This window comes from Nerophis ophidion, linkage group LG14 (genome assembly GCF_033978795.1).
Source record: "Nerophis ophidion isolate RoL-2023_Sa linkage group LG14, RoL_Noph_v1.0, whole genome shotgun sequence".
NCBI classification, from domain to species: Eukaryota; Metazoa; Chordata; class Actinopteri; order Syngnathiformes; family Syngnathidae; genus Nerophis; species Nerophis ophidion.
In genome coordinates this window covers 23,872,942-23,898,948 of record NC_084624.1, presented here as the reverse complement: position 1 = coordinate 23,898,948, position 26,007 = coordinate 23,872,942, and the positions used below count along the sequence as shown (strand labels likewise).

Below are 26,007 nucleotides of genomic sequence, written 5' to 3'. Positions count from 1 at the left end.
TCTGTCAACACTGAATATTGCATTGTTGCATTTTTTTTCATTATGAACTTACATTCATATTTTGTTGAAGTATTATTCAATAAATATATTTATAAAGGCTTTTTGAATAGTTGCTATTTTTTGAATATTTTGGAAAAATCTCACATACCCCTTTGCGTACCCCCATTTGTGAACCACTGACTTAGATGACCATAGTAACTAATTAGATTACTATAGTAACAAAATTGCAGATTCCAACCATTGAAATACTTTGTACAGTTCAAGACTTACGGTCATTTGAAAACATCACAGCACATCATAATGGCGGCTACAGTTTTGATCTTAAAGATCTAAAAAAATCATTTGGAAATGTGCGGCGGGCCAGATTACAAAGTTTAACGGGCCGCATGCGGTCCCCAGGCCTTAATTTTCCCAGGTCTGTCTTAATGCAGTCTTTCTCAGACAAGGACCTCCAAATGTTCCAGAGCCGCTGCAGACAAATTCAATAAGTGCTCAATTTCTAACACTTTGAGGTAAGGAACATACAGAGTTCACGCTAGTGAAGGTCTGACAGACTTTGCAGCTTTTGTGTGTTTTATAGAGTATGGGTGAAGGGGGAGGGGTGGCAGTCATTTGTGCACCAGACGTGCTTTGACTCACTGAGACCCCACCCTCCACTCTGCTGCAGTCTTTTGCTTCCTCCCTCATGCTTTTCCCTGATCTCCTCCTAAATTCCTCATCTTACTCACTTGCACTTGGACTTTCCAAACCCTTTCCTGTCATTTTTGCTCTACTTTCATGCGCCCACCGGGATAGCATCCAACTGGAAACCTTTCCCTGTTTTTTTTTTCTGCATCCATTCGTCCTCTAACTGACTGAATGACTGCCTGCCACGCTCCTCCTCCTCTTTGACATGAGTTATTCTTCTGCACAGTCTGTGGAAAACCGTGAGGTCATCATTTTTTGCTGCCTCCGTGCAATAGCTAGACATGCTTTGGTGCAAACAGCATTTCAAAACTGCCAATATACTTTACTTTCTCAGACAGACCCGGTACACTAAAGAGGAAGATACATTTAAGTAACAAATTAGAACAGTACAAATGAGAGGGGAAACATTCCAAAAAACTTCAAGCTGTAACTGAGCAAGGAGATAACAATCAGTTCTGCACGAGCAGTGCAGACAACTCCATACAGTTAACGTGTCCTGGCTGCTATACCAAATTATACAAACCCCAGAACTAGGGACCTTGGCACATTGTGTAAATGGTAAATAAAAACAGACTACAATGATTTGCAAATCTTTTTCAACCTACATTTAATTGAATAGACTGCAAAGATATCTAACGTTCAAACTGGTAAACTTTGTTATTTTTTTGCAAATATTAGCTCATTTGGAATTTGATGTCTGCAACAGGTTTAAAAAAAGCTGGCACAAGTGGCAAAAAAGACAGAGAAAGCTGAGGAATTCTCATCAAACACCTATTTGGAACATCGCACAGGTGAACAGGCTAAATGGGAACAGGTGGGTGCCATGATTGGGTATAAAAGCAGCTTACATGAAATGCTCAGTCATTCAAAAAAAGTATGGGGCGAGGGTCACCATGTTGTGAACAAATTTATGAACAAATTGCTTAAAAACAACATTTCTCAACCAGCAATTGCAAGGAATTTAAATATTTCACCATCTACGGTCCACAATAACATCAAAAGGTTCAGAGAATCTGGACAAATCACTGCAAGTAAGCGAGAATGCCGGTGACATTTGATCCCTCAGACGGCACTGCATCAAAAAGCGACATCACTGTGCAAAGGATATCACCACATGGGCTCAGGAACACTTCAGAAAACCACTGTCAGTAACTACAGCTGGTCGCTACATCATAAAGTGCAAGTTAAAACTCTACTATGCAAAGCGAAAGCCATTTATCAACAACACCAAGAAACGCCACCAACTTTGCTGGGCCTGACCTTATCAAATGCTGATGCAAAGTGAAAAAGTGTTCTGTGGTCTGACGAGTCCACATTTTTGGAAACTGTGGAAGTCGTGTCCTCCGGAACAAAGAGGAAAAGAACCATCCTGATTGTTCTTGGCCCAAAGTTCAAAAGCCAGCAGCTGTGGTGGTATGGGGGTGTATTAGTGCCCAAGGCATGGGTAATTTACACATCGTCGGCGTGGCGCTGTGGGAGAGTGGCCGTGCGCAACCCGAGGGTCCCTGGTTCAATCCCCACCTAGTACCAACCTTGTCACGTCCGTTGTGTCCTGAGCAAGACGCTTTACCCTTGCTCCTGATGGGTGCTAGTTAGCGCCTTGCATGGGAGCTCCCTCCATCATTGTGTGAATGGGTAAATGTGGAAGTAGTGTCAAAGCGCTTTGAGTACTTTGAAAGTAGAAAAGCGCTATACAAGTCCAACCCATTTATCATTTATTTATTTATCTGTGAAGGCACCATTAATGATGAAAGGTACATACAGGTTTTGGAGCAACATATGTTGCCATCCAAGCAACGTCTTTTTCATGGACGCCCCTGCTTATTTTAGCAAGACAATGCCAAGCCAAAAGCGTTGCTTCATAGTAAAAGATTGCAGGTATTAGACTGGCCTGCTTGTAGTCCAGACCTGTCTCCCATTGAAAATGTGTGGCGCATTATGAAGCCTAAAATACCACAACGGAGACCCCGGACTGTTGAACAACTTAAGCTGTACATTAAAAAGAATGGGGAAGAATTCCACCTGAAAACGTTAAAAAATGTGTCTCCTCAGTTCCCAAACGTTTACTGAGTGTTGTTAAAAGGAAAAAACATGTAACACAGTGGTAAAAATGCCCCTGTGCCAACTTTTTTGCAATGTGTTGCCATTAAATTCTAAGTTAATGATTATTTGCTGTAATGAGATGGTGAATTGTCCAGGGTATACCCCGCCTTCCGCCCAATTGTAGCTGAGATAGGCACCAGCGCCCCCCGCCCCAAAGGAAATAAGCAGTAGAAAATAGATGGATGATTATTTGCAAAAAATAATAAGTTTCTCAGTTCGAACAATAAATATCTTGTGTTTACAGTCCATTCAATTGAATATAAGTTGAAAAAGATGTACAAATCATTGTATTCTGTTTTTATTTACCATTTACACAGTGTGCCAACTTCACTGGTTTTGTAGATCATATTCAACATGCCCACTAATAGTACACACAAATTTATAGTGGGTGGTAGCTTCGTAGATCAGGCCCTATGTGTTTCTCATAGGATCTCAATATGCTAGTAAAACAATTAGCATTGGATAATAATGTTTGATTGTCACATTAAGGATTTTGCATGCGGAATACGAATAAGGCTTCCCTCTCAGTCACTATTATGTTTTATCAAATAAAAAAAACTCTATGTTTTACTGCCCTAAAGTGAGATGACGCATGTTTGCCCCAGCACACTCCAATTGCAAAGTAATGAGTTGTTATAGGAAACCCATCATTAGTAGCTGTTTTTCTTTTAGCATCACACATCTTAAGCCTGCCAGTTTAATAGTACAACTTGAAGACTTACCATGTGCAGAAGACACAGTAGCATCTGACTGGGGGTTAAATGATACAATATTATACTACAAACCTCGTTTCCATACGAGTTGGTAAATTGTGTTGGATGTAAATATAAACGGAATACAATAATTTGCAAATCCTTTTAAACCCATATTCAATTGAATGCACTACAAAGACAAGATATTTGATGATGAAACTCATAAACTTTATTTTTTTTTGTAAAATTACAATCTACTTAGAATTTCATGGCTGCAACATGTGCCAAAGTAGATGGGAAAGGGCATGTTCACCACTGTGTTACATCACCTTTTCTGTTAACAACACTCAATAAACTAATTGTTGAAGCTTTGAAAGTGGAATTCTTTACTATTCTTGTTTTATGTAGAGCTTCAGTTGTTCAACAGTCCGGGGTCTCCGCTGTCGTATTTTACGCTTCATAATGCGCCACACATTTTCGATGGGAGACAGGTCTGGACTGCAGGCGGGCCAGGAAAGTACCCACACTCTTCTTTTACGAAGCCACGCTGCTGTAACACGTGCTGAATGTGGCTTGGCATTGTCTTGTCCATGAAAAAGACGGCGCTTAGATGGCAGCATATGTTGTTCCAAAACCTGTATGTACCTTTCAGCATTAATGGTGCCTTCACAGATGTGTAAGTTACCCATACCTTGGGCACTAATGCACCCCCATACCATCACAGATGCTGGCTTTTGAACTTTGCGACGATAAGAGTCTGTACAGTTTGCTTCCCCTTTGGTCCGGATGACACGATGTTGAATATTTCCCCCAAAAATTTGAAATGTGGACTTTTCCACTTTGCATCAGTCCATCTTAGATGATCTCGGGTCCAGAGAAACTGGCGGCGTTTCTGGATGTTGTTGATAAATGGCTTTTGCTTTGCATAGTAGAGCTTTAACTTGCACTTACAGATGTAGCAACTAACTGTATTTAGTGACAGTGGCTTTCTGAAGTGTTCCTGAGTCCATGTAGTGATATCCTTTAGAGATTGATGTCGGTTTTTGATACAATGCCGTCTGAGGGATCGAAGGTCACGATCATTCTGTTCCCAATTAGCCTGCACACCTGTGGGATGTTCAAAATAAGTGTTTGATGAGCATTCCTCATCTTTATCAGTATTTATTGCCACCTTTCACAACTTCTTTGTCACGTGTTGCTGGCATCAAATTCTAAAGTTAATGATTATTTGCAAAAAAAAAAATGTTTATCAGTTTGAACATCAAATATGTTGTCTTTGTAGCATATTCAACTGAATACGGGTTGAAAATGATTTGCAAATCATTGTATTCTGTTTATATTTACATCTAACACAATTTCCCAACTCATATGGAAACAGGGTTTGTATAATATTCTATACTGTCGTGACCTGAATATTGCTGGGTAGCAACCATATGGCAGAAATATCATCAAAAACTACATCTGAAAATGATGGAGTGAATTCAAAGGAGGAAAGAGGTGTCACAATGTTTAAAGATTTGCTTACATAACCAAAGTGTACATTTTAAACTATCTGATGGCCAACACTTCCTACACTCGCTAGGGTCAAGAACTGCAAAACTACTTACTAAGTACTTTTGAGTTTGTTGCGTGGCTGGTCTTGTCAGTGTGGAACTGCAAACTATCAAGCTGGTGGCCATTTATTACTATCACGCAAATTTCTGATAGCTAACATTATCATTACCATTTTGATTTGAGCATCAAAAATCACATACTAGTCCGGCAGTATGCTGCCCCGAATTTTCCCCAAGCTAGTCAGTCTTTCTCCCCGTCACTCGCACACACTGGCGACCTGAAAAGATGTATAGTAGCCGCTGACACGCTGATTTTTCAAATCTTGTTATTTTGTCATTGATTTTGTCTTAAAAGGTTTTCTTTCAAAAATGGATCATGGGAAAGAGTCTTATATCCAGGGTCGTCTTACATTCGAGTCAATATGGTAAGTCAGGTATTTTATAAGCTAGATGTAGGGCTGGGCGATATGGACAAAAAAAGTATATCTAGATATACTTTTACTTAAACTCGATATTTGTCATGTATCTCGATATATTTTCCGGTGAAAGTATGCATATAAAGATATTTATTTTTGGGCGAGATTCACTGAAATTGAAGTGAATGACAACTGTGGTTTAACAGTCAGTGGTACTTTTATTAACCCAGTTTGTCAAGATGGGTATTATCAGCACAGAAAAGATAGCACAGAATTACATAACATAAATAAAATAGAAAAATATTATTTCTATGTAAAATAAATAACGTAGCTGTGCAAATAATACAAAATGTATCAAACACAGTTAAAAAATACATTTGCAGGCAGGCACTTTTTAATTCCCAGATAATGTAATGGCCGGTCACTCACGTACGGTTCTGGTCAGCGCCAAGTGAGTGACTTGACTTAATTATGCGGCTTTGATTTTCCTCACTTAGGCGTACATTTTTGTCAGCATTTCTTGTGCGAAATATGCCTGGCTTGGCAACTGGAGAACAGTTTTGATATGGGCTTACATGGTAAACAACTCAAATGAATGTTTTATCCAGACGCATACATTTGGCCAAATGTGGCCAAATAGACATATTCTGGGTTTCGCCGTCTAAATCGCTAAAAGAAAAATCTAAAGAAGAGAATCTTTCTGCCATCTTCCACTAGTTTTTTTAATATATAAATCGCTCTTCTCTTCTACGACTCCCTTGTTGTCATTTGGGATGTCTGTTGTGATTTCACTTCCTGGTTTCATGACCCGCCCTATCTTGCCTCTGATTGGCCTGTCCCTAATGTTTTGCCTTAATCTCAACCAATTGTGACTCATCATAGTAAACGACCAACCAATCATGGATGTTCTTATACGTCCAAGCACGTCTTGGAAGGAGGAAGGGGAGGGGTTTAGTAGCAATGAGAGGGAGTGGGGAGCGGGGGAGAACAAGGAACACAACAAATAAGCGGTGTTTGGTCATTTTAACGATAAACAAATCATATCGATATCACAATGTATACTTAATTCATATCTTGTTTAAAAATATATCGATATATCTTACCAGCTTGATATATCGCCCAGCCCTAGCTAATTGTATGAAATAATAATACAAGTGCATGAGCACTCACCATGAGTATAGGCGTGCTGGTCAGATCTCTCTCTGTCACGAGTCGGTCCTGATCGGTGACATACAAACCTTTCTGGGCCAGAGCCTGGATAACGGCGTTGTGGCCCAGTAAAGGTTTGACCGCATCGCTGCGCAGGATCAAGCTTCCCGCACGGCAGTAGAGCTCTGCAGACTGGAGCAAGCAGGCCACAGGAGGCTTCAGGTGCTCTTGGTTGTACTGGTCCCTGTAAAAAGGCTCCACCAGGTCGTCTGGTACTTCATCTGCATGGCCAGAAAGTATACTATTTAGACAGTAAACAACATTGCAAACAATGACCAAAAAACATCAAATATTATTTGGCATTTATCAAAGTTTAAAGGTCTTAAGTCATGGTCAAACAAATAACGAAAAAGATGTCATAATGTGATCAGATTTTTAAAAAATTGCATTACCAGCAGTGGCTGTAGGTAACCTCCTGAGATACCGGTAGTTTTTTTAATGAACTCCACAAAACAGTAAGAGCTGCATTTAAGTGTAACAAGTGGTCAGCTGTTAAACTCAGGCGTGTTACATGTGTTGCTATACTATTGTGTATAGCAGTGGTTCTCAACCTTTTTTCAGTGAACATTTTTTTAATTCAAGTACCCCCTAATCACAGCAAAGCATTTTTGGTTGGAAAAAAAGAGATAAAGAAGTAAAATACAGCACTATGTCATTAGTTTCTGATTTATTAAATTGTATAACAGTGCAAAATATCGCTCATTTGTAGTTGTCTTTCTTGAACTATTTGAAAAAAAAGATATGAAAACAACTAAAAACTTGTAGAAAAATAAACAAGTTATTCAATTATGAATAAAGATTTCTACACATAGAAGTAATCATCAACCTAAAGGCCTACTGAAACCCACTACTACCCACCACGCGGTCTGATAGTTTATATATCAATGATGAAATATTAACATTGCAACACATGCCAATATGACCTTTTTAGTTTATCCATCCATCCATCCATTTTCTACCGCTTATTCCCTTTTGGGGTCGCGGGGGGCGCTGGCGCCTATCTCAGCTACAATCGAGCGGAAGGCGGGGTACACCCTGGACAAGTCGCCACCTCATTACTAAATTGCAATTCTAAATTTCCCGTGAGTTTTTTCTTGAAAACTTCGCGTAATGATGACGTATACGCTTGACGTCACGGGCTGTTAGGAAATATGAGTGCTGCGCACACACACAGCTAAAAGTCGTCAGCTTTAACGGCATAATTACACAGTATTTTGGAGATCTGTGTTGCGGAATCCTTTGCAATTTGTTCAATTAATATTGGGGAAGTCAAAGTAGAAAGATGGATTAGGGAAGCTTTAGCCTTTAGCCACACAAACACACGGTGATTCCTTGTTTAAATTTCACGGCGGTGAAACTTTACTATGGATCACAGCGAACATGAACCCCAATCGAATGTCAACCAGCAGGTTTCGGTGAGAAAATTGTCGTAAAAAGTCGCTTCTTACCGGAGATCAGCTGAGCTTGTGCCGCCCATAAGCTACTGTCGACTTCCATGAGACACTGCGCGTCAACACCCGGCCGTGGACACACACCTCCGACTATCAGGTACTGTTAAACTCACTAAAACACTAGCAACAAAATAAAAAAGATAAGGGATTTCCCAGAATTATCCTAGTAAATATGTCTAAAAACATCTGAATCTGTCCCAATGCAATCGTGTTTTTTTTTAACTTGTTTTTTTTTTTTTTTCTAGTCCGTCGCTATCAATATCCTCAAACACGAATCTTTCATCCTCGCTCAAATTAATGGGGAAATTGTCGTTTTCTCGGTCCGAATAGCTGTTTTTGTTGGAGGCTCCCATTAGAAACAATGCGAAGATGTGAGGAGCCCTACAACCCGTGATGTCACGCGCACATCGTCTGCGACTTCCGGTAGAGGCAGGGCTTTTGTGTTAGCAAGCAAAAGTTGCAAACTTTATCGTGGATGTTCTCTACTAAATCCTTTCAGCAAAAATATGGCAATATCGCGAAATGATCAAGTATGTCACATAGAATGGACCTGCTATTCCCGTTTAAATAAGAAAATCTCATTTCAGTAGGCCTTTATAGTGCCCTCTTTGGGGATTGTAATAGAGATCCATCTGGATTCATGAACTTCATTCTAAACAATTCTTCACAAAAAAAAAGAAATCTTTAACATCAATATTTGTGGAACATGTCCACAAAATATCTCGCTGTCAACATTGTATATTGCATTGTTTCATTTCTTTTCACAGTTTATGAACTTACATTCATATTTTGTTGAAGTATTATTCAATAAATATATTTATAAAGGCTTTTTGAATTGTTGCTATTTTTTGAAAATTTTTGAAAAATCTCACGTACCCCTTGTCATACCTTCAAGTACCCCCAGGGCTACGCGTACCCCCATTTGAGAACCACTGGTGTATGGTATTAATTCTGACTGAGCAATTTGTTCCTGATTACTATGACAACATAAGTTCTTTTGTTGTTGTATTGCACAATATACCAGGTGGTCAAAGAGAGCTATGGTTTCCTTTCCACTTTCTCTTGCACGCCGAATCATTATTCAAGTAAAAAGCATAAGTTGTAACTAATGTTTCTAAATAACGCTTCACCCACTTTGCCATTGCTTTCATTTGGAAAATAGGAAAGCGTACACGTACATTATTTTACTTCAATTTACAAAACCCAAAACCAGTGACGTTGGCACATTGTGTCAATGGTAAATACAAACATAATATATTGATTTGCAATCCTTTTCAACGTATATTCAATTAAATAGACTGCAAAGACAAGATTAGATACTTAACGTTCAAACTGGTGAAATGTGTTTTTTTTTTGCAAATATTAGCTCATTTGGAATTTGATGCCTGCAAAATGTTTCCAAAAAGCTGGCACAAGTGGCAAAAAAGACAAGAACGTTGAGGAAAGCTCATCAAACACTTAATCGGAACATTCCACAGGTGAGCAGGCTAATTGGGAACAGGTGGGTGCCATGATTGGGTATAAAAGTGGCTTCCATTAAATGCTCAGTCATTCACAAACCAGGAATGGGTGAGAGTCACCTCTTTTTCAACAAATGTGTGAGAAAATTGTCCAACAGTTGAAGAACAACATTTGCATATTGCAAAGAATTTAGGGATTTCGCCATCTACGTTCCGTAATATCAGGCAAAGGTTCAGAGAATCAAGAAAAATCACTGCATGTAAACGGAAAGGCTGAAAACCAACATTGAATGCCCGCGACCTTTGATCCCTCAGGCCGTACTGCATCAAAAAGCGACATCAGTGTGTAAAGGATATCACCACATGGGCTCGGGAACACTTCAGAAAACCACTGTCAGTAACTACAGTTGGTCACTACATCCGTAAGTGCAGGTTAAAACTCTACTTTGTGGACGTCGTGTCCTCCGGACCAAAGAGGAAAAGAACCCTCCGGACTCTTATAGGTGCCAATTTCAAAAGCCAGCATCTGTGATGGTGTTGGGGTGTATTAGTGTTCAAGGTATGGGTAACTTACACATCTGTGAAGGCACCATCAATGCTGAAGAGTACATACAGGTTTTGGAGCAACATATGTCGCCATTCAAGCAACGTTATAATGGACAATGCCAAGCCACATTCTGCACGTGTTACAACAGCATGGCTTCGTAGTAAAAGACTGTGGGTACTAGACTGGCCTGCCTGTAGTCCAGACCTGTGCTGTGGGACATGCGCATTCTGCGTCTCCCTCCTCTGCGGGTCAAACCAGAGGACCCGCTGACAGCGCACTCCAGATACGCCCCCACGCTCATTAAGCGGACCGCGCCCACTCTTCGCCGCAGCCGACCGCAGTCCACACCTGTGACTGATGACGTGAAGCCGTATAAAGGGACCAGTGGACCAAGGATCGGCGCGGGAACTTAATTCTCAAATGGAGTACCGTAAGCCTGACGTTCGCTGAGCGTTGATGTGTTTTCTCCCGCAGAGTCTTCCCCTTCGAGATCGTCTGTTGTTTCCCCCTGTGTTTTGGATTGCCTTCCTCGATTCCCGATCTTCGCCTGAACACGAATCTTGCCTTTTCTCTCCTGCCCTGAATGATCATCTGCCTGCCTCTCGGACTGCCTTGTTCCTTCGCTCTCTAAAACACTTGGTAACACACACTTCAGTTAATATACTTCACATAGTCTTACACTATACACACTCTTGGGTTTTTGACACACATATCATTCTCTGGTTTATTAGTATTGTTTATTATTGTTATTAGTATTATATATATATATATATATATATTTACCATATAAATATTACATCTCTGTACACTACTGCCACCTGGGGTCCGTTTGCCGTCACCTCCATTAGTTAAACATAACAACCTGTCCCCCATTGAAAATGTGTGGCATATAATAAAGCGAGAACCCGGACTGTTGAAATTAAGCTGTACATCAAGCAAGAATGGGAAATAATTCCACCTGAAATGCTTCAAAAATGTGTCTCCTCAGTTCCCAAACATTTACTGAGTGTTGTTAAAAGGAAAGGCCATGTAACGCAGTGGTAAAAATACCCCTGTGTCAACTATTGTGTAATGTGTTACTGCCATTAAATTCTAAGTTAATGATTATTTGAAAAAAAGAATTAAGCTCCTCAGTTCCAACATTAAATATCTTGTTTTTGCAGTCCATTCAATTAAAGATGGGTGAAAAAATATTGGCAAATCATTGTATTCTGTTTACACAATGTGCCAACTTCACTGGATTTTGTATTGTAACTCAGACGGCATCATTTCAATGAACTTCGCCAGTTCAAACTCTAAGAAGATTATATCTTAACATATCCGGAATGCACCACTATCACTTCAAATTGTGTGTCTATTTTGCGCTTCCATATTAGACAGATGCATGCTATTTTTTTCTCATCAGCATTACTTGATGAGGTAACAAGATTAACAATGTTCACTATAGTCTTGGTAGCACAACACATATTTCACATCACTGTTGTTTGCCACACACCTCTGCTTCACGTGCAGCATTTTAGTCACACTGGACCCTGCGGAGGAGTGTGTGTGCCGAGTGCTAAAGCTAGGCGTTCCAGTATGCGTGTCATTTCCTCTGCATGCACACGGAAGGAAAAAAGGACATTCTGGGAATCCATGTTTTTGTCTTTGGTCCTCACAATGAGTAACAGACAGAAAGGAACTAAAAAAAAAAAAAAACTTGTAATCAGTTGCAGCAAAAGCCAGTCAAATCTAACACTACAAAGGAAACCTCCTTTCAATATATAAACTAAGTGTCCTTGCAATATATAAACTAAGTGTCAATTATAACACAACATTTCAAAACTGTGTACCTGCAAGATTTTTGCTCTAATAGAAAACAAGAAAACCGCCTCGTCAACGGGTGGAATAAAAGTATCTTTTGTGTTGGCCATCAAAGAGGAAAAAGACAGGAAGTAGCTGCAACAGGAAGGCCAGGAACATAGATGACTGGTGCCCTGGAGACCCCCAAGACATAGCTTAGCATGGTCAGCAATGTTTATCTCTGCAAGCAATAATATCCTTTGTGGGGAAAGCAACACAGTCTGTATTACTGTAAGTGTACGTTTTGTTAGAAAAAAAAATATTTTACTGTCCTGTATTGCTACTAATGCACCTTTACCACTCTTAAAAAGAACAAATCCGTCCCATTAAAAATGTTCGAGCCACTTAAGAAACCATCTTGGGTTACTGTTATTTTGAGGAAAAACTCAATGTTTGTGTTTGCAGACCTTACAAAATCCCATGTTCCACGCAGAATTCACTAACATACATTTACAGTTACATTTGGTTTAAGGGTTATCCTTTAAACAAGGTTTTTAATGAAATAATCCTAACACACGCACTGTCCTTTTTATGTGCTTTTGTTGATACTAAAAGAGAATATAGCATCACACCATACAAGGCAGGGGCCCCCACACTTTTTCTGCAGACGAGCTACTTTTCAATTGACCAAGTCGAGGGGATCTACTTTATTCATATATATAATTAATACTTATTTATATTGTGTTATATATTTAAATTACATTATAAAAAATGTCCAAGCTCCATACACAATTCAAACACCTGCCCATATAAATCCACTACAAGGCATTATGTGCACAATGCAAAACACTTTCTCTCTATACTTTGCCATGTTTGGTGCATTTTAGTTACTTGATACTATGACAGCACATTGGTAATTACCCTTGAAAATAAGACTTTATTGTAGGTGGTACTGTATTCTCACGTTTGGCAAACTTTCCTTCGCAATTTGGCATGAAATTGATAAGCAGACTTAAATCATTGCGATAGCCGATTTTGTGTAAAAAACAGCAGTATAAAATCGATCACCACAAGCACACAGGCACTGTGAACAAAACAGCAAACACTTGGAATAAATAATATTAAAAAACCGTGATAGGTCATGGTCATGGTCAAACAAATAACAAAAAAGGTTTGGAGGAGAAAAGGTGAGGCCTTTAACCCCAGGAACACCATCCCTACCGTCAAACATGGTGGTGGTAGTGTTAGGCTCTGGGCCAGTTTTTCTGCCAATAGAACAAGTGCTTTACAGAGAGTAAATGGGACAATGAAAAAGGAGGATTACCTCCAAATTCTTCAGGACAACCTAAAATCATCGGCCCGGAGGTTGGGTCTTGGGCGCAGTTGGGTATTCCAACAGGACAATGACCCCAAACACACATAAAAAGCGGTGAAGGAAGGGCTAAATCAGGATAGATTTAAGGTTTTAGAATGGCCATCCCAAAGTCCTGACCTAACCGTGTGGGCAATGCTGAAGAAACAAGTCCATGTCAGAAAACCAACAAATTTAGCTGAACTGCACCAATTTTGTCAAGACAAGCGGTCAAATTTTAACCAGAATCTTGCTAGAAGCTTGTGGATGGCTACCAAAAGCGCCTTATTGCAGTGAAACTTGCCAAGGAATATGCAACCAAATATCAACATTGCTGTATGTATACTTTAGACCCAGCAGATTTGGTCAAATTTTCAGTAGACCCATAAAAAATTCATGGAAGAACCTAACTTCATGAATGTTTTTTGTGACAAAGTTTGTGCTCCAATCACTATATCACAAAAAATTAGAGTTGTAGAAATGATTGGGAACTCAAGACAGCCATGACATTATGTTCTTTACAAGTGTATGTGAACTTTTGACCACGACTTTATGTGTGTATATAAATATATATATATATATATATATATATATATATATATATATATATATATATATATATATATATATATATATATATATATATATAAATATATATATATATACACACACACACATATATTTACTGTATGTTTATATGTACTGTATATATGTATATGTACATTCCGGTATATATAAAGTCGTGGTCAAAAGTTCACATACACTTGTAAAGAACATAATGTCATGGCTGTCTTGAGTTTCCAATCATTTCTACATATATATATATATATATATATATATATATATATATATATTTATAAGATATGTCCGATAATGGCTTTTTTGCCAATATCCAATATTCCAATATTGTCCAACTCTTAATTACAGATACCGATATCAACCGATATCGATATATACAGTCGTGGAATTAACACATTATTATGCCTAATTTTGTTGTGATGCCCCGCTGGATGCATTAAACAATTCAACAATCCATCCATCCATCCACCCATCCATCTTCTTACGCTTATCCGAGGTCGGGTCGCAGGGGCAGCAGCCTAAGCAGGAGAGCCCAGACTTCCCTCTCCCCAGCCACTTCGTCTAGCTCTTCCCGGGGGATCACGAGGCGTTCCCAGGCCAGCCGGGAGACATAGTCTTCCCAACGTGTCCTGGGTCTTCCCCGTGGCCTCCTACCGGTTGGACGTGCCCTAAACACCTCCCTAGGGAGGCGTTCGGGTGGCATCCTGACCAGATGCTCGAACCACCTCATCTGGATCCTCTCGATGTGGAGGAAAAACAAGAAAACAAGAAAAACAAGAAAACTAGGTTTTACAAAATAAATGTGAAGTGAAGTGAATCATATTGATATAGCGCTTTTCTCTAGTGACTCAAAGCGCTTTTACATAGTGAAACCCAATATCTAAGTTACATTTAAACCAGTGTGGGTAGCACTGGGAGCAGGTGGGTAAAGTGTCTTGCCCAAGGACACAATGGCATTGACTAGGATGGCGGAAGCGGGAATCGAACCTGCAACCCTTTAAGTTGCTGGCACGGCCACTCTACCAACCGAGCTATGCCGCCCCATCAACTCAAGTTATGGAAAAAAATGCCAACATGGCACTGCCATATTTATTATTAAAGTCCCAAAGTGCATTATTTTTTTAAAATGCCTCAAAACAGCAGCTTGGAATTTGGGACATGCTCTCCATGAGAGAATATGAGGAGGTTGAGGTCGGCGGGGTTGGGGGGTGGGGGTTCGGGGGGGGGGGGGGGGGGGGAGTGGTGTACATTGTAGCGTCCCGGAAGTTAGTGCTGCAACGGGTTCTGGGTATTTGTTTTGTTGTGTTTATGTTGTGTTACGGTGCGGATGACCTCCCGAAATGTGTTCGTCATTCTTGTTTGACGTAGGTTCACAGTGTGAATGGAAGCCACCGTCAGTGTGACCTGTATAGCTCTTGATCAAGTATGGCTTGCGTTCACTTGTGTGTGTGAAAAGTTGTAGATGTAATGTGACTGGGCTGTCACGCAAAGGCAGTGCCTTTAAGGTTTATTGGCGCTTTTCCCTATGTCGGTGTACACAGCAGCGATTGAAAAAATAAAAATGAAAATACAAATTATATATATATATACATACATATATATATACATATATATATGTATATATATATATATATATGTATATATATATATATATATATATATATATGCCATATTCAGAGGTCTCAATGTTGGCAAGTATGTGTTGGATTTGTATTCAGTTGCTTAGATTAATTGTTTAATGAGAGTAAATTGATCAAATCCGCGCTGCCTCGCATGCCTGGAGCTTAAAATACATGGACATAGTTTCTCAAGGCAGCTGCAATAGAGAGCACTTGAGAGCAGTTGTGTGTGGGTGTCGTTATCTGTTTTTTTAATCACATTTTTATTAATGCACACATGTTAAAACTGTAATTTTAATGTTGATGTTCTGCGTTTATTAGAAAAAAAAAATACAATTATGGCAAACACAAACATTTTTATTGTTTCAACCTTTGTCAATCATTTTACTTTAATTACACATTGATGCTATGAAGTGTGTTTTATCCGATTGCTCGATTAATCTAATAAACTAATCAATAGATCACTCGGTTACACATATAATCAATAGCTGCAGCTCTAACATATTATAGTCTATATTGTTTATTAGTGGAAGAGGATGCAAAATGGCTATTTTGATTAAAAAAAGGTTGCAGAACCCTAAGCGTATGAATACCATACTAACACACTTAATTTTTTTACGTCAACATCCACAAAGCACACAGCACCTGACTTTGTACGTATTTAAGTATCATGATACTGCAAAACTTTGCATAGAGATGTGTCATCATTATCCGACGCAGATTTTGGTGGCAAACCAGGAGGTCTTTTTTAAATCACTGAATAAAAACCGGGCTTCACTGTGGAAGATGGGTTAGTGCGTCTGCCTCACAATACGAAGGTCCTGAGTAGTCTGGGGTTCAATCCCTGGCTCGGGATCTTTCTGTGTGGAGTTTGCATGTCCTCTCCGTGAATGCATGGGCTCTCCGGCTTCCTCCTACTTCCAAAGACATGCACCTGGGGATAGGTTGATTGGCAACACTAAATTGGCCCTAGCGTGTGAACGTGAGTGTGAATGTTGTCTGTCTATCTGTGTTGGCCCTGCGATGAAGTGGCGACTTGTCCAGGGTGTACGCCGCCTTCTGCCCGATTGTAGCTGAGATAGGCACCAGCGCCCCCCGCGAACCCAAAGGGAATAAGCGATAGAAAATGGATGGATGGATGAATAAAAACCAAGAGAAAATAGCAAATGTGGCCTTTTTCTCCTTTTATTGTTTTGGAATTGCCAACCGTTATAAAATGCACACCACCGCCACATGTTTGGCTGAGTGCAAAGGAATTCTAATATGTGTGTTCTGCAAGTATGTTTCATTTAGTCAAGTATGAACGCCATCATTTAGATCCCATTATGTGCAACAACAACAAGTGAACCCGGGCCACTTTAGAGATGGGTCTCGCTCTGTTTGTGAGTGACTTCTGGTGAGGTTTGCTTCTCTTGATCACCCCACGGATTGAAGACACGTATCAGTGTTACAATGACGGCATAATCCATTACAAGTATGTAAGAGAGAATGAATTCAAAGTATTGTCTCTGCTCTGCTTTGGCGCTCTGTGTGCCTGACAACAATGCTGTCTAAAAGTATTTTTCAGAAGCCTTTTGTGAAATCTAAACTAGTAAATATATCAAATCAATCAATCATCAATCAAAGTTTGCTTATACAGCCCTTAATCACAGGAGTCTCAAAGGGCTTGCCCTGATCCCACATCAGGGCAAGAAAAAACTCAACCCAACGGGAACAACGAGAAACCTTGTAAGGGGCCGCAAATGTGGGGACCCCCACACCCCCGGGTGACCGGTTAAATGGATGCCGAGTGGAGACAGTTAATAATGTAAGAGTCCAGTCCATAGTGGGCTGCCTCACAATACGAAGGTCCAGTGGAACCTCTTGCGTGTAAACATGTCGCGGCGCAGTGACGTCACCGACTGATGCATATGGAGTGGTCCATCCTGGGTCCCGACTTTGAACAGCTAGCGGTTCATCCGTGGAGGCTACATATATATATATATATATATATATATATATATATATATATATATATATGAACAGGCATATATATAGACACACATATATATATATATATATATATAAAATAACGTATGTATTCTGATGCAACCCAGCAGCAACATTTTGGATTGGAATATATGAGTTAAGTCATACAACAATGTCACAAAAGTTTCCCAACAAAGCCTTATGTTCTTTACTGCTTTTGGTGTTTGAACGCAAAGCAAACCACACCAAAACCAGGTAGCTTTTTTACATTTGTACACGTGTCAATGCAGCACCTAAACTTTGTTTACTTACATGAATCTCAGCCATTTTTTTCTAATTTTAACACTAATTGCATATCTAATTAGGTATTATGCTAATGTACTAATAAATGTTACGCTTAGTATTGGTAGGAATGGGCATTATTATACTACCAGTACATGAAGTTGATCAAATATTGGGAAATTAATACATTGTTGCATTTTAAATAGGACGAAAGAATCTCTCTGATTGTTCTGAACTCGTCTTTGAATGCCAATGTTGTAATAAGGAGGTGCCACATAGTGAACATCTGCGTTACATTTCCCATGTTAGTTTTTCTTTAGACAGCAAACTACTTAATGGAAGCAGTGCCTTCAGTTATGTTTCGATTGCTTCAAGACACAATGAATTATTAATCAGTTAAATAGTTATGCCATTGCCGACTAATTAAAAGTAATGGTTTTGTATACTTGTTTTTTCCCCCTTTCTTACATATAGTATCTTTTTTTCCAAACTAGGCTGCACAAGCTCTTGGTGACTGTTATGAATTGGGCCACAGTTCTTGCCAACGCTTGGAGCGGAAAGTATGTCACCAGAGGGACGGGGAAAAAACAGGCAGAAGGAACTTGTGTTCTCACATGTTTACAGTATTTACCTTGTACATCTCATCCTTTAATGCTGTCTGCCAAACCAATCACGTGCAGCTCCTTTTTCTTTTCTTTAGATTGTACTGTACACTTCTCAGATTTGTTGCCAAGATTAGTGGCGGCAAGAACTGCTCAAATCTGGTGCAGTAACGGTTCTACTAAAAGTCAACTATGTGTTGAATGGGGACGGCGTGGTGAAGTTGGTAGAGTGGCTGTACCACCAATCTGAGGGTTACTGGTTCAATCCCAACCTTCTACCATCCTAGTCACGTCCGTTGTGTCCTTGGGCAAGACACTTCACCCTTGCTCCTGATGGGTCCTGGTGAGCACCTTGCATGGCAGCTCCCGCCGTCAGTGTGTGAATGTGTGTGAATGGACGAATGTGGAAATACTGTCAAAGCCTTTGGGCCCCTTAAAAAGGGGTAGAAAAGCACTATACAAGTACAACCATTTGCCATTTGAATGTTGAAAACATTGTCTGATGAGACTTTAAAGCAAAAGAAGGAAAAACAAATCAATTCAGTTTAAAGTAGGGTTGTCAAAGATTCCATTTTAACTCAGGTGATTTATCACAAAAAATTATCCCGTTAAACATGTACTGTATGAATGCAAAATAATCATGCAACTTATTTTGAGCGCACATGCTCCTTTACCTTTACCGTGATCAGGTGTAAAAAAAAAAGTGTGATTAACCTGATTAAAAATAATGATCGTTTGACAGCACTACTTTAAAACCCAAACCATTAATTTATTTAATAGCCAAATAAGTCAAATAAAGTAATACGAACAACAGAGTGCCGAGAAATATTGTCTCACTTATAATGTTTACCAACCTTAGCACTGGCTCATGGCAACACAACACAAGAGTGTCCTGGTCTTGATACTTATACAAACCACTGAAGGACCATGGAAACCTATCATTCTTATAACAAGCCGAGAGTGCCATCAACATATTTTTTCCAGCTATTGCTTTAGAATCCAATATCTACACTATGTAGATTCAAATCAAGTGTAGTCATTAATTCATAGATGTTCTATTTTAGGATGAGCCAATAGTCAAAGATGGCCTATATAACAGGAAAACACTAAGAGCGACACATTTTTGTCCAAATTAAAAATACAAAGGAGTGATTGTTCCACCCACAAACATAGATCGTCTATTAAACAAATTAATACAAAACCCAAAACCAGTGAAGTTGGCACATGTTGAACTGAGAAACTTTTTTTTTTTTTTTTTGAAAATAGTCATTAAATTAGAATTTAATGGCAGCAACACATTGCAAAAAAGTTGGCACATGAGCATTTTTACCACTGTGTTACGTTACCTTTTCTTTTAACAACACTCAGTAAACTTTTGGGAACTGAGGAAACACATTTTTTAAGCTTTTCAAGTGCTATTCTTTCTCATTCTTGCTTGATGTACAGCTTAAGTTGTTTAACAGTCCGGGGTGTCTGTTGTCGTATTTTACGCTTCATAATGCTCCACACATTTTCAATGGGAGACAAGTCTGGACTACAAGCAGGCCAGTCTAGTACCCGCACTCTTTTACTACGAAGCTCCGTTTTTGCAACACGTGCAGAATGTGGCTTGGCATTGTCTTGCTGAAATAAGCAGGGGCGTCCATGAAAAGGACGTTGCTTGGATGGCAACATATAAATGTATGTCGCTCCAAAACCTGTATATACCTTTCAGCATTAATAGTGCTTTCACAGATGTGTAAGTTACCCATGCCTTGGGCACTAATACACCCCCATACCATCACAGATGCTAGCTTTTGAACTTTGCGCCTGTAACAATCCGGATAGTTTTACTCTTTTGTCCGGAGGACACAACGTCCACAGTTTCCAAAACCTATTTGAAATGTGTACCACAAAAAACTTTTCCACTTTGCAGTCCATCTTGGATGAGCTCGGGACCAGCAAAAGGTTTCTGGGTGTTGATGATAAATGGCTTTGGTTTTGCATTGTAGAGTTTTAACTTGCACTTACAGATGTAACAACCAACTGTAGTTACTGACATTGGTTTTCTGAAGTGTTCCTGAGTCTAGGTGGTGATATCCTTTACACACTGATGTTGTGTTTCGGGTTTTGTAATTAAAGATTGCACATATAAAAATTGTGTCTGTATTTTGTTCGTATTTTTGTTTTGTTAGTTTGTATTTTTTGTCAAATGTGAATAGAAACATCAAAGACCTTTTTGTGCGTCTGATTTCAACTGTGTCCTGCAGTTGAATAAAGCTACCATTAAAAAATTCTAAACAGTCACCTATTTGTTTGTGACCTTCACCGTTGCACACAAAAGGGAATTATTTTGTCAAAACATACACTGCAATACCTGTGCTATTATTTTCATAGTGGGGCTGTTATTAAACTTTGAGGTCTGGCCACATACATCAGGCTGACTTAAAACTTCTCACACATCTTAACGAGGTCTTACAAAACTGTAACGTTAGGGTGTTTTAGCTCTGTCGCCACAAAACAATAACAACCTTTTTATTTCTTAAGGCCACTTTTACAAAATAAAAATGGCAGAGAGGTACTGCTTTATGTGACGTGTCTTTATAGCTTATTTCAAATCAAACAAAGGGAATAAGCTTGTTATGCCAAATCATTAACAAAATGTCACATTTTGTATTGAAAATGTTGTTCGTCTGCATCATCATATTTCAGTACGCATTTTCTCGTGCAAAGTTTTTTTAATCACTATTTGAACTACTTAGAATAAATACATTATTTTGTGCAGCCATTGTCTTTATACTATTGTGTGTTACTTTGTCATTACATTTGTCTGTATTGAGCAGTTATATACAAATATTGACAGACCCTATGGCAAGCTTTTTCAAAAAGCCTGCTCTACATGTTTTGGGCCTAAGATAAGTGCTAAATTATGGTTTATTTATATATGTATCACAGTGCAGTATTTGTGTGATGATCTGTTGCCCTGATTATGTTTTGTTTTAGTGCAAGACTCCCTCAGTTCTGTTCAGCACCCCTGGGTTTGTGTTTTTTGGTTGCCATCGGTGCTGATTATTTTCCACCTGCCTCTGATTTGTTTTCGGGACGCTCACCTGCTCCCAGGCACAAATATGAGAGCTATTTATTCCTGCCTTTGGCCACACTCGATCTAGCTGTTTTGTTTGCTTCATGCAACAATACGTTGGTAAATCCTACCTTCTGATTCCTGTTTCTATGCTAAGCTTTCCCGCTAACTTTTTCCTTAGCTTCCAGTGCTAACGGCACGCTTTCCTGTACTTTTGTATTTGGCCTGATTTATGGTTAATAAATCCTTGTCCTACCTCCACGGTGCCTCATGAGTTCCGTCTGCATCTTAGGGAAACGATCCACGCATAACCATGCGACCGACCAACCGTAACAATTTGTCTTAATTTCATGACTACCTTTTCCAGGTTAAGGTTGAACTCTACTATGTAAATAACAAGACTTCTTCACGGCGACAATCTCAAGTCGACCAATTTTTTTTATGTATGTCATCTTCAACTTCTGTCTTATCAATAACACATCCCAACCTACTCAGTGGCCTAGGGGTTAGAGCAAGGGTGTCAAACTCAAATACAGAGAGGGCCAGAATTTAAAACTGAACAAAGCCGCGGGCCAAGGTTGAACAAATTAACCTTTTAGGTGGTAGCGTGTATTGTAGCGTCCCGGAAGAGTTAGTGCTGCAAGGGATTCTGGGTATTTGTTCTGTTGTGTTACGGTGTGGATGTTCTCCCGAAATGTGTTTGTCATTCTTGTTTGGTGTGGGTTCACAGTGTGGTGCATATTTGTAACAGTGTTAAAGTTGTTTATACGGCCACCCTCAGTGTGACCTGTATAGCTGTTGACTAAGTATTCACTTATGAGTGTGTACAAGCTGCTTATATCATGAGGCTTGGCCGGCACGCTGTTTGTATGGAGGATAAGCGGACGTGACGACAGGTTGTAGAGAACGTTAAAGGCATTGCCTTTAAGGCACGGTCCCCAATATTGTTGTCCGGGTGGAAATTGGGAGATATTCATGAAAATGGTTGCCCGGGGAGATTTTCAGGAGGGGCACTGAACTTCGCGAGTCTCCCGGGAAAATCGGGAGGGTTGGCAAGTATGAGCATTAGCGGTGAATGCGTTGTTACAGCGGCACCGCCTCTGTATAATACCGGCGGGCCAGCTCTAATGTTAATTTGATATTGCCTCCAGGGCCAAATGAAACTACACGGCGGGCCAAATATGGCCCGCAAGGCCAGAGTTTGACACCTATGGGTTAGAGTGTCCACCCTGCGATCGGTAGGTTGTGAGCTCAAACTCCGGTCGAATCATACCAAAGACTATAAAAATGGGACCCATTGCATCCCTTCTTGGCACTCAGCATCAAGGGTTGGAATTGGGGGTTAAATCACCATAAATGATTCCCGGGCGCGGCACCGCTGCTGCCCACTGCTCCCCACTGCTCCCCTCACCTCCCAGGGGGTGATCAAGGGGATGGGTCAGATGCAGACAAATTTCACCACACCTAGTGTTTGTGTGACAATCATTGGTACTTTAACTTTAACTTTAACATCGGTGAGCCTTTACTCGAGCAATGAGGAACGACAGCAGCCGGGAGTTGCATCAGACTTTAAGCTATCGACGAACTACCAAGGGCTGTCAGGCCAAACTTCTTTGAGGCAACATCAGTAACACAGCTTTGGCTTGAGCGATGTGGAATGACAATGCAGACAAGCAATGCTAACATGGAATGCTTACATCAAAGCTATCTATCGTAGCTGCGAGGGTCAAGTTGACCATGTTTTTGAAGACCATTCCCCCGCCGGTGTTTTCACACAAGGAAGCCCGGTTCTGACTTAGAGGAATTACTCAGGATGTGATGGAAGGGCGCGGCACTTTCAAGGCTACTATATTGAGTGAAAATGTGACTATTATGGGTGTTATTTCATGTTTAAAGGGATCTAATCTGGTCATATTAAGATGTTTTTCTACATTTAAATCAAGGGTTCCCAATTTTTTTTCTGTAGGCGAGCTAATTTTCAGTTGATCAAGTCGAAGTGATCTACCTCATTTATATATATATCCATCCATCCATTTTCTACCGCTTATTCCCTTTCGGGGTCGCGGGGGGCGCTGGCGCCTATCTCAGCTACAATCGGGATTTGTATTTATTTATTTATTTATATAAGATACGTTTTTGTCAACAAGTTAAATGTGTTTAATGATAATACAAGCATGTTTAACACAGAGTATTCCTTTCTTTCATGAAGACAAGAATATAAGTTGGTGTATTACATTTGGAATCAGACAGTAGTGCTGATAACGTCCACATATTCCAATGGAGGAGAAAAAAAACGTCCTCTTTTCTGTCATGAAAGTGTTTGGTTTTTGCCATCTTATTTGTCCAGCTTCCAAACTCCTTTTTATATACTCGACAAGAAATACATTAACTGCAAACTACGTGGCTTGCTAGCTTGTGCACACCAGCTTTCTGAGACTCTTATTTTGTTAGCGCAGGCAGGATGAGGAAGGGCTTTTACTGTGAAGACAGGAACTGTGCGTTCGGTGCAGTGAATGTCAATCAAGTGACTAGAGTGATTTCTTGGTGAAGATATATGATCGCTAATTTTTAGGTCTATTTTTTTAATACCTGGCTGGCGATGGACTGACACACCCTTCGCCATCGACCGCTAGCTCTCGAGCAACGTAATGGGCACCCCTGATTTAAAAAAATTATTGTGGTCTACATAACATGAAATTATGGTTCTTTGGTCAAAATATTGCATTGATTATGTTTTACACATAATTTTCCAGCTGCTTTCTGACCGTCTCTTCAGAATTTTCCGTTTTGCGGGTGGGTCTTATTCATGTGCCTCCACTTTGACTGCATCGACTCCTCGCCATCTTTGTTGTATTTCTCGAATTTAGATCCTACTGACAGATCTAAATTCGAACTATACGATACTTTGTATTAGAAATGGCAACAGCGGAGAATGCATGTGCATGTACGAGCATAGAGAAAAATAAAGAGCTTATTGACTACAGTGCCGGACTACAATGGCGATTCGCACAGTAACGTTTTCCCCAACCGGTGATGTCACAAGTTGTGCAAATTCCAAACGGCTCATTTGGTGGAAGTACGAAGGAAGGCAAATTATACTTTCCCTATGCCTCCACAGTTTGATTCAAAAATTTTATGCAGATCTCAAATACACAACATCAGTTACCAATAGGTAAAGTTGGTTTTGCAATCAAAGGGCCACTTTAGAACATTCATTTAGAAGGTCAGTAACAGTTTTTGTATCCTCTAACTATGAAGGTATTCGATATATTAATAAAAATCCTATTTTGCTGTAATTAGTTTGTCTTGGCCCAATTGGCTCCACTGAACGTCGACAAGACCAAGGAGATCATCGTCTACTTCAGAAGGCACCAGTCCAGCCACGCTCCACTGTTCATCAACGGCACAGCAGTGGAGAGGGTAAGCAGCACCAAGTTCCTGGGGGTGCAGATAACTGACAACATGACCTGGTCCCTACACACCGGTCCTCTTGTAAAAGGAGTTAAGCAGCGCATGTATTTTTTGCGTCGCATGAAAAAAGTACAGCTTCCTCCCCCCATTCTCACCACATTCTACAGAGGCACTATAGAGAGCCTACTGACCAACTGCATCTCTGTCTGGACTGGAGCCTGCAGAGCTTCAGACTGGAGGTCTCTGCAGAGTGGCGAGGACGGCGGAGAAGATCATCAGGACTTTTCTTCCTTCTATCCGGGAAATCACAAAAAGCCACTGCCTGACCAGGGCTCAGAAAATCTTTAGAGACTCCTCCCACCCCCACCAAGGACTGTTTTCACTGCTGGACTCTAGAAAGAGGGCCTCAGTCTCCGTAGCAGATCCTCCAGGTTCTGTAACAGCTTCTTACCTCAGACCATAAGACTCTTGAACGCATCATAATAATCCCCTCAATTCCCCCCAAAAAGGGATTAACTCGCTGGAATATAAAGACAATATAACATACATCCATAAACATGGAGGCATATGCAAAAGTGCAATATATTTATCTGTACAGTTGTAACAACTGTGTGGCATAGCGATGCTGGGTTCGTTCTTCCAAGTATGAGTCGGCAAGAACACAGCAAAAGTAAGAAATAAAGTATTTATTAAATAAATAAAAGGGCTACAAACAAAAACACTGGTGCTAACAGAAAGGTAAACAAATGGCGCTAGCATGGAGGCTAGGAATAATAAACGGAAAAACACTAAACTAGGCACGAAGGCACACAAAAGGGAAAACAAACCATTAGCATAAGAGCTAGAATAAAACAAAGGTGTAGCGCGTAAGATAGCGAGAATATATATACGAAGCAATCGTCACTTGTTGCGCGAAGGCAAATTAAGAATCCAGTAAGACTGACCAGAAAAGGCTGGCTTATATAGGATGGTAATTAAAAAAAAAACAGGTGTGCGTGAACCAGGAGTAGCAGGTGGAACTAATATGTAACCATGGTGACAGACTAAACAGGAACTTAGGAGTCAAACGACGGAGAGTGATACAAAACATGGAAACAAAGCAACAATATGGAACGATCCGAGCAGCGGCTCGCAACAACAGTAATATATTTATTTATTTCTACATCTTATTGCGCTTTTATGCTGCAATACAACAAGCTAATACAATGAAATTCCGTTGTTATCTGTACTGTAA

The 26,007-nt window shown here is 40.0% G+C and overlaps 1 protein-coding gene across 3 annotated transcripts in view; it reads right to left on the bottom strand.

Annotated features, from left to right (window-relative positions):
* camsap2b (calmodulin regulated spectrin-associated protein family, member 2b) overlaps positions 1-26,007 on the bottom strand; it is a 101,067-nt gene that overhangs the window by 74,303 nt on the left and 757 nt on the right. For all 3 annotated transcript variants that reach the window (XM_061920193.1, XM_061920195.1, XM_061920194.1), the window contains exon 2: positions 6,622-6,881. In XM_061920193.1, coding sequence (XP_061776177.1) covers positions 6,622-6,881 — 260 coding nt within the window. The remainder of the gene's footprint in view (positions 1-6,621; positions 6,882-26,007) is intronic.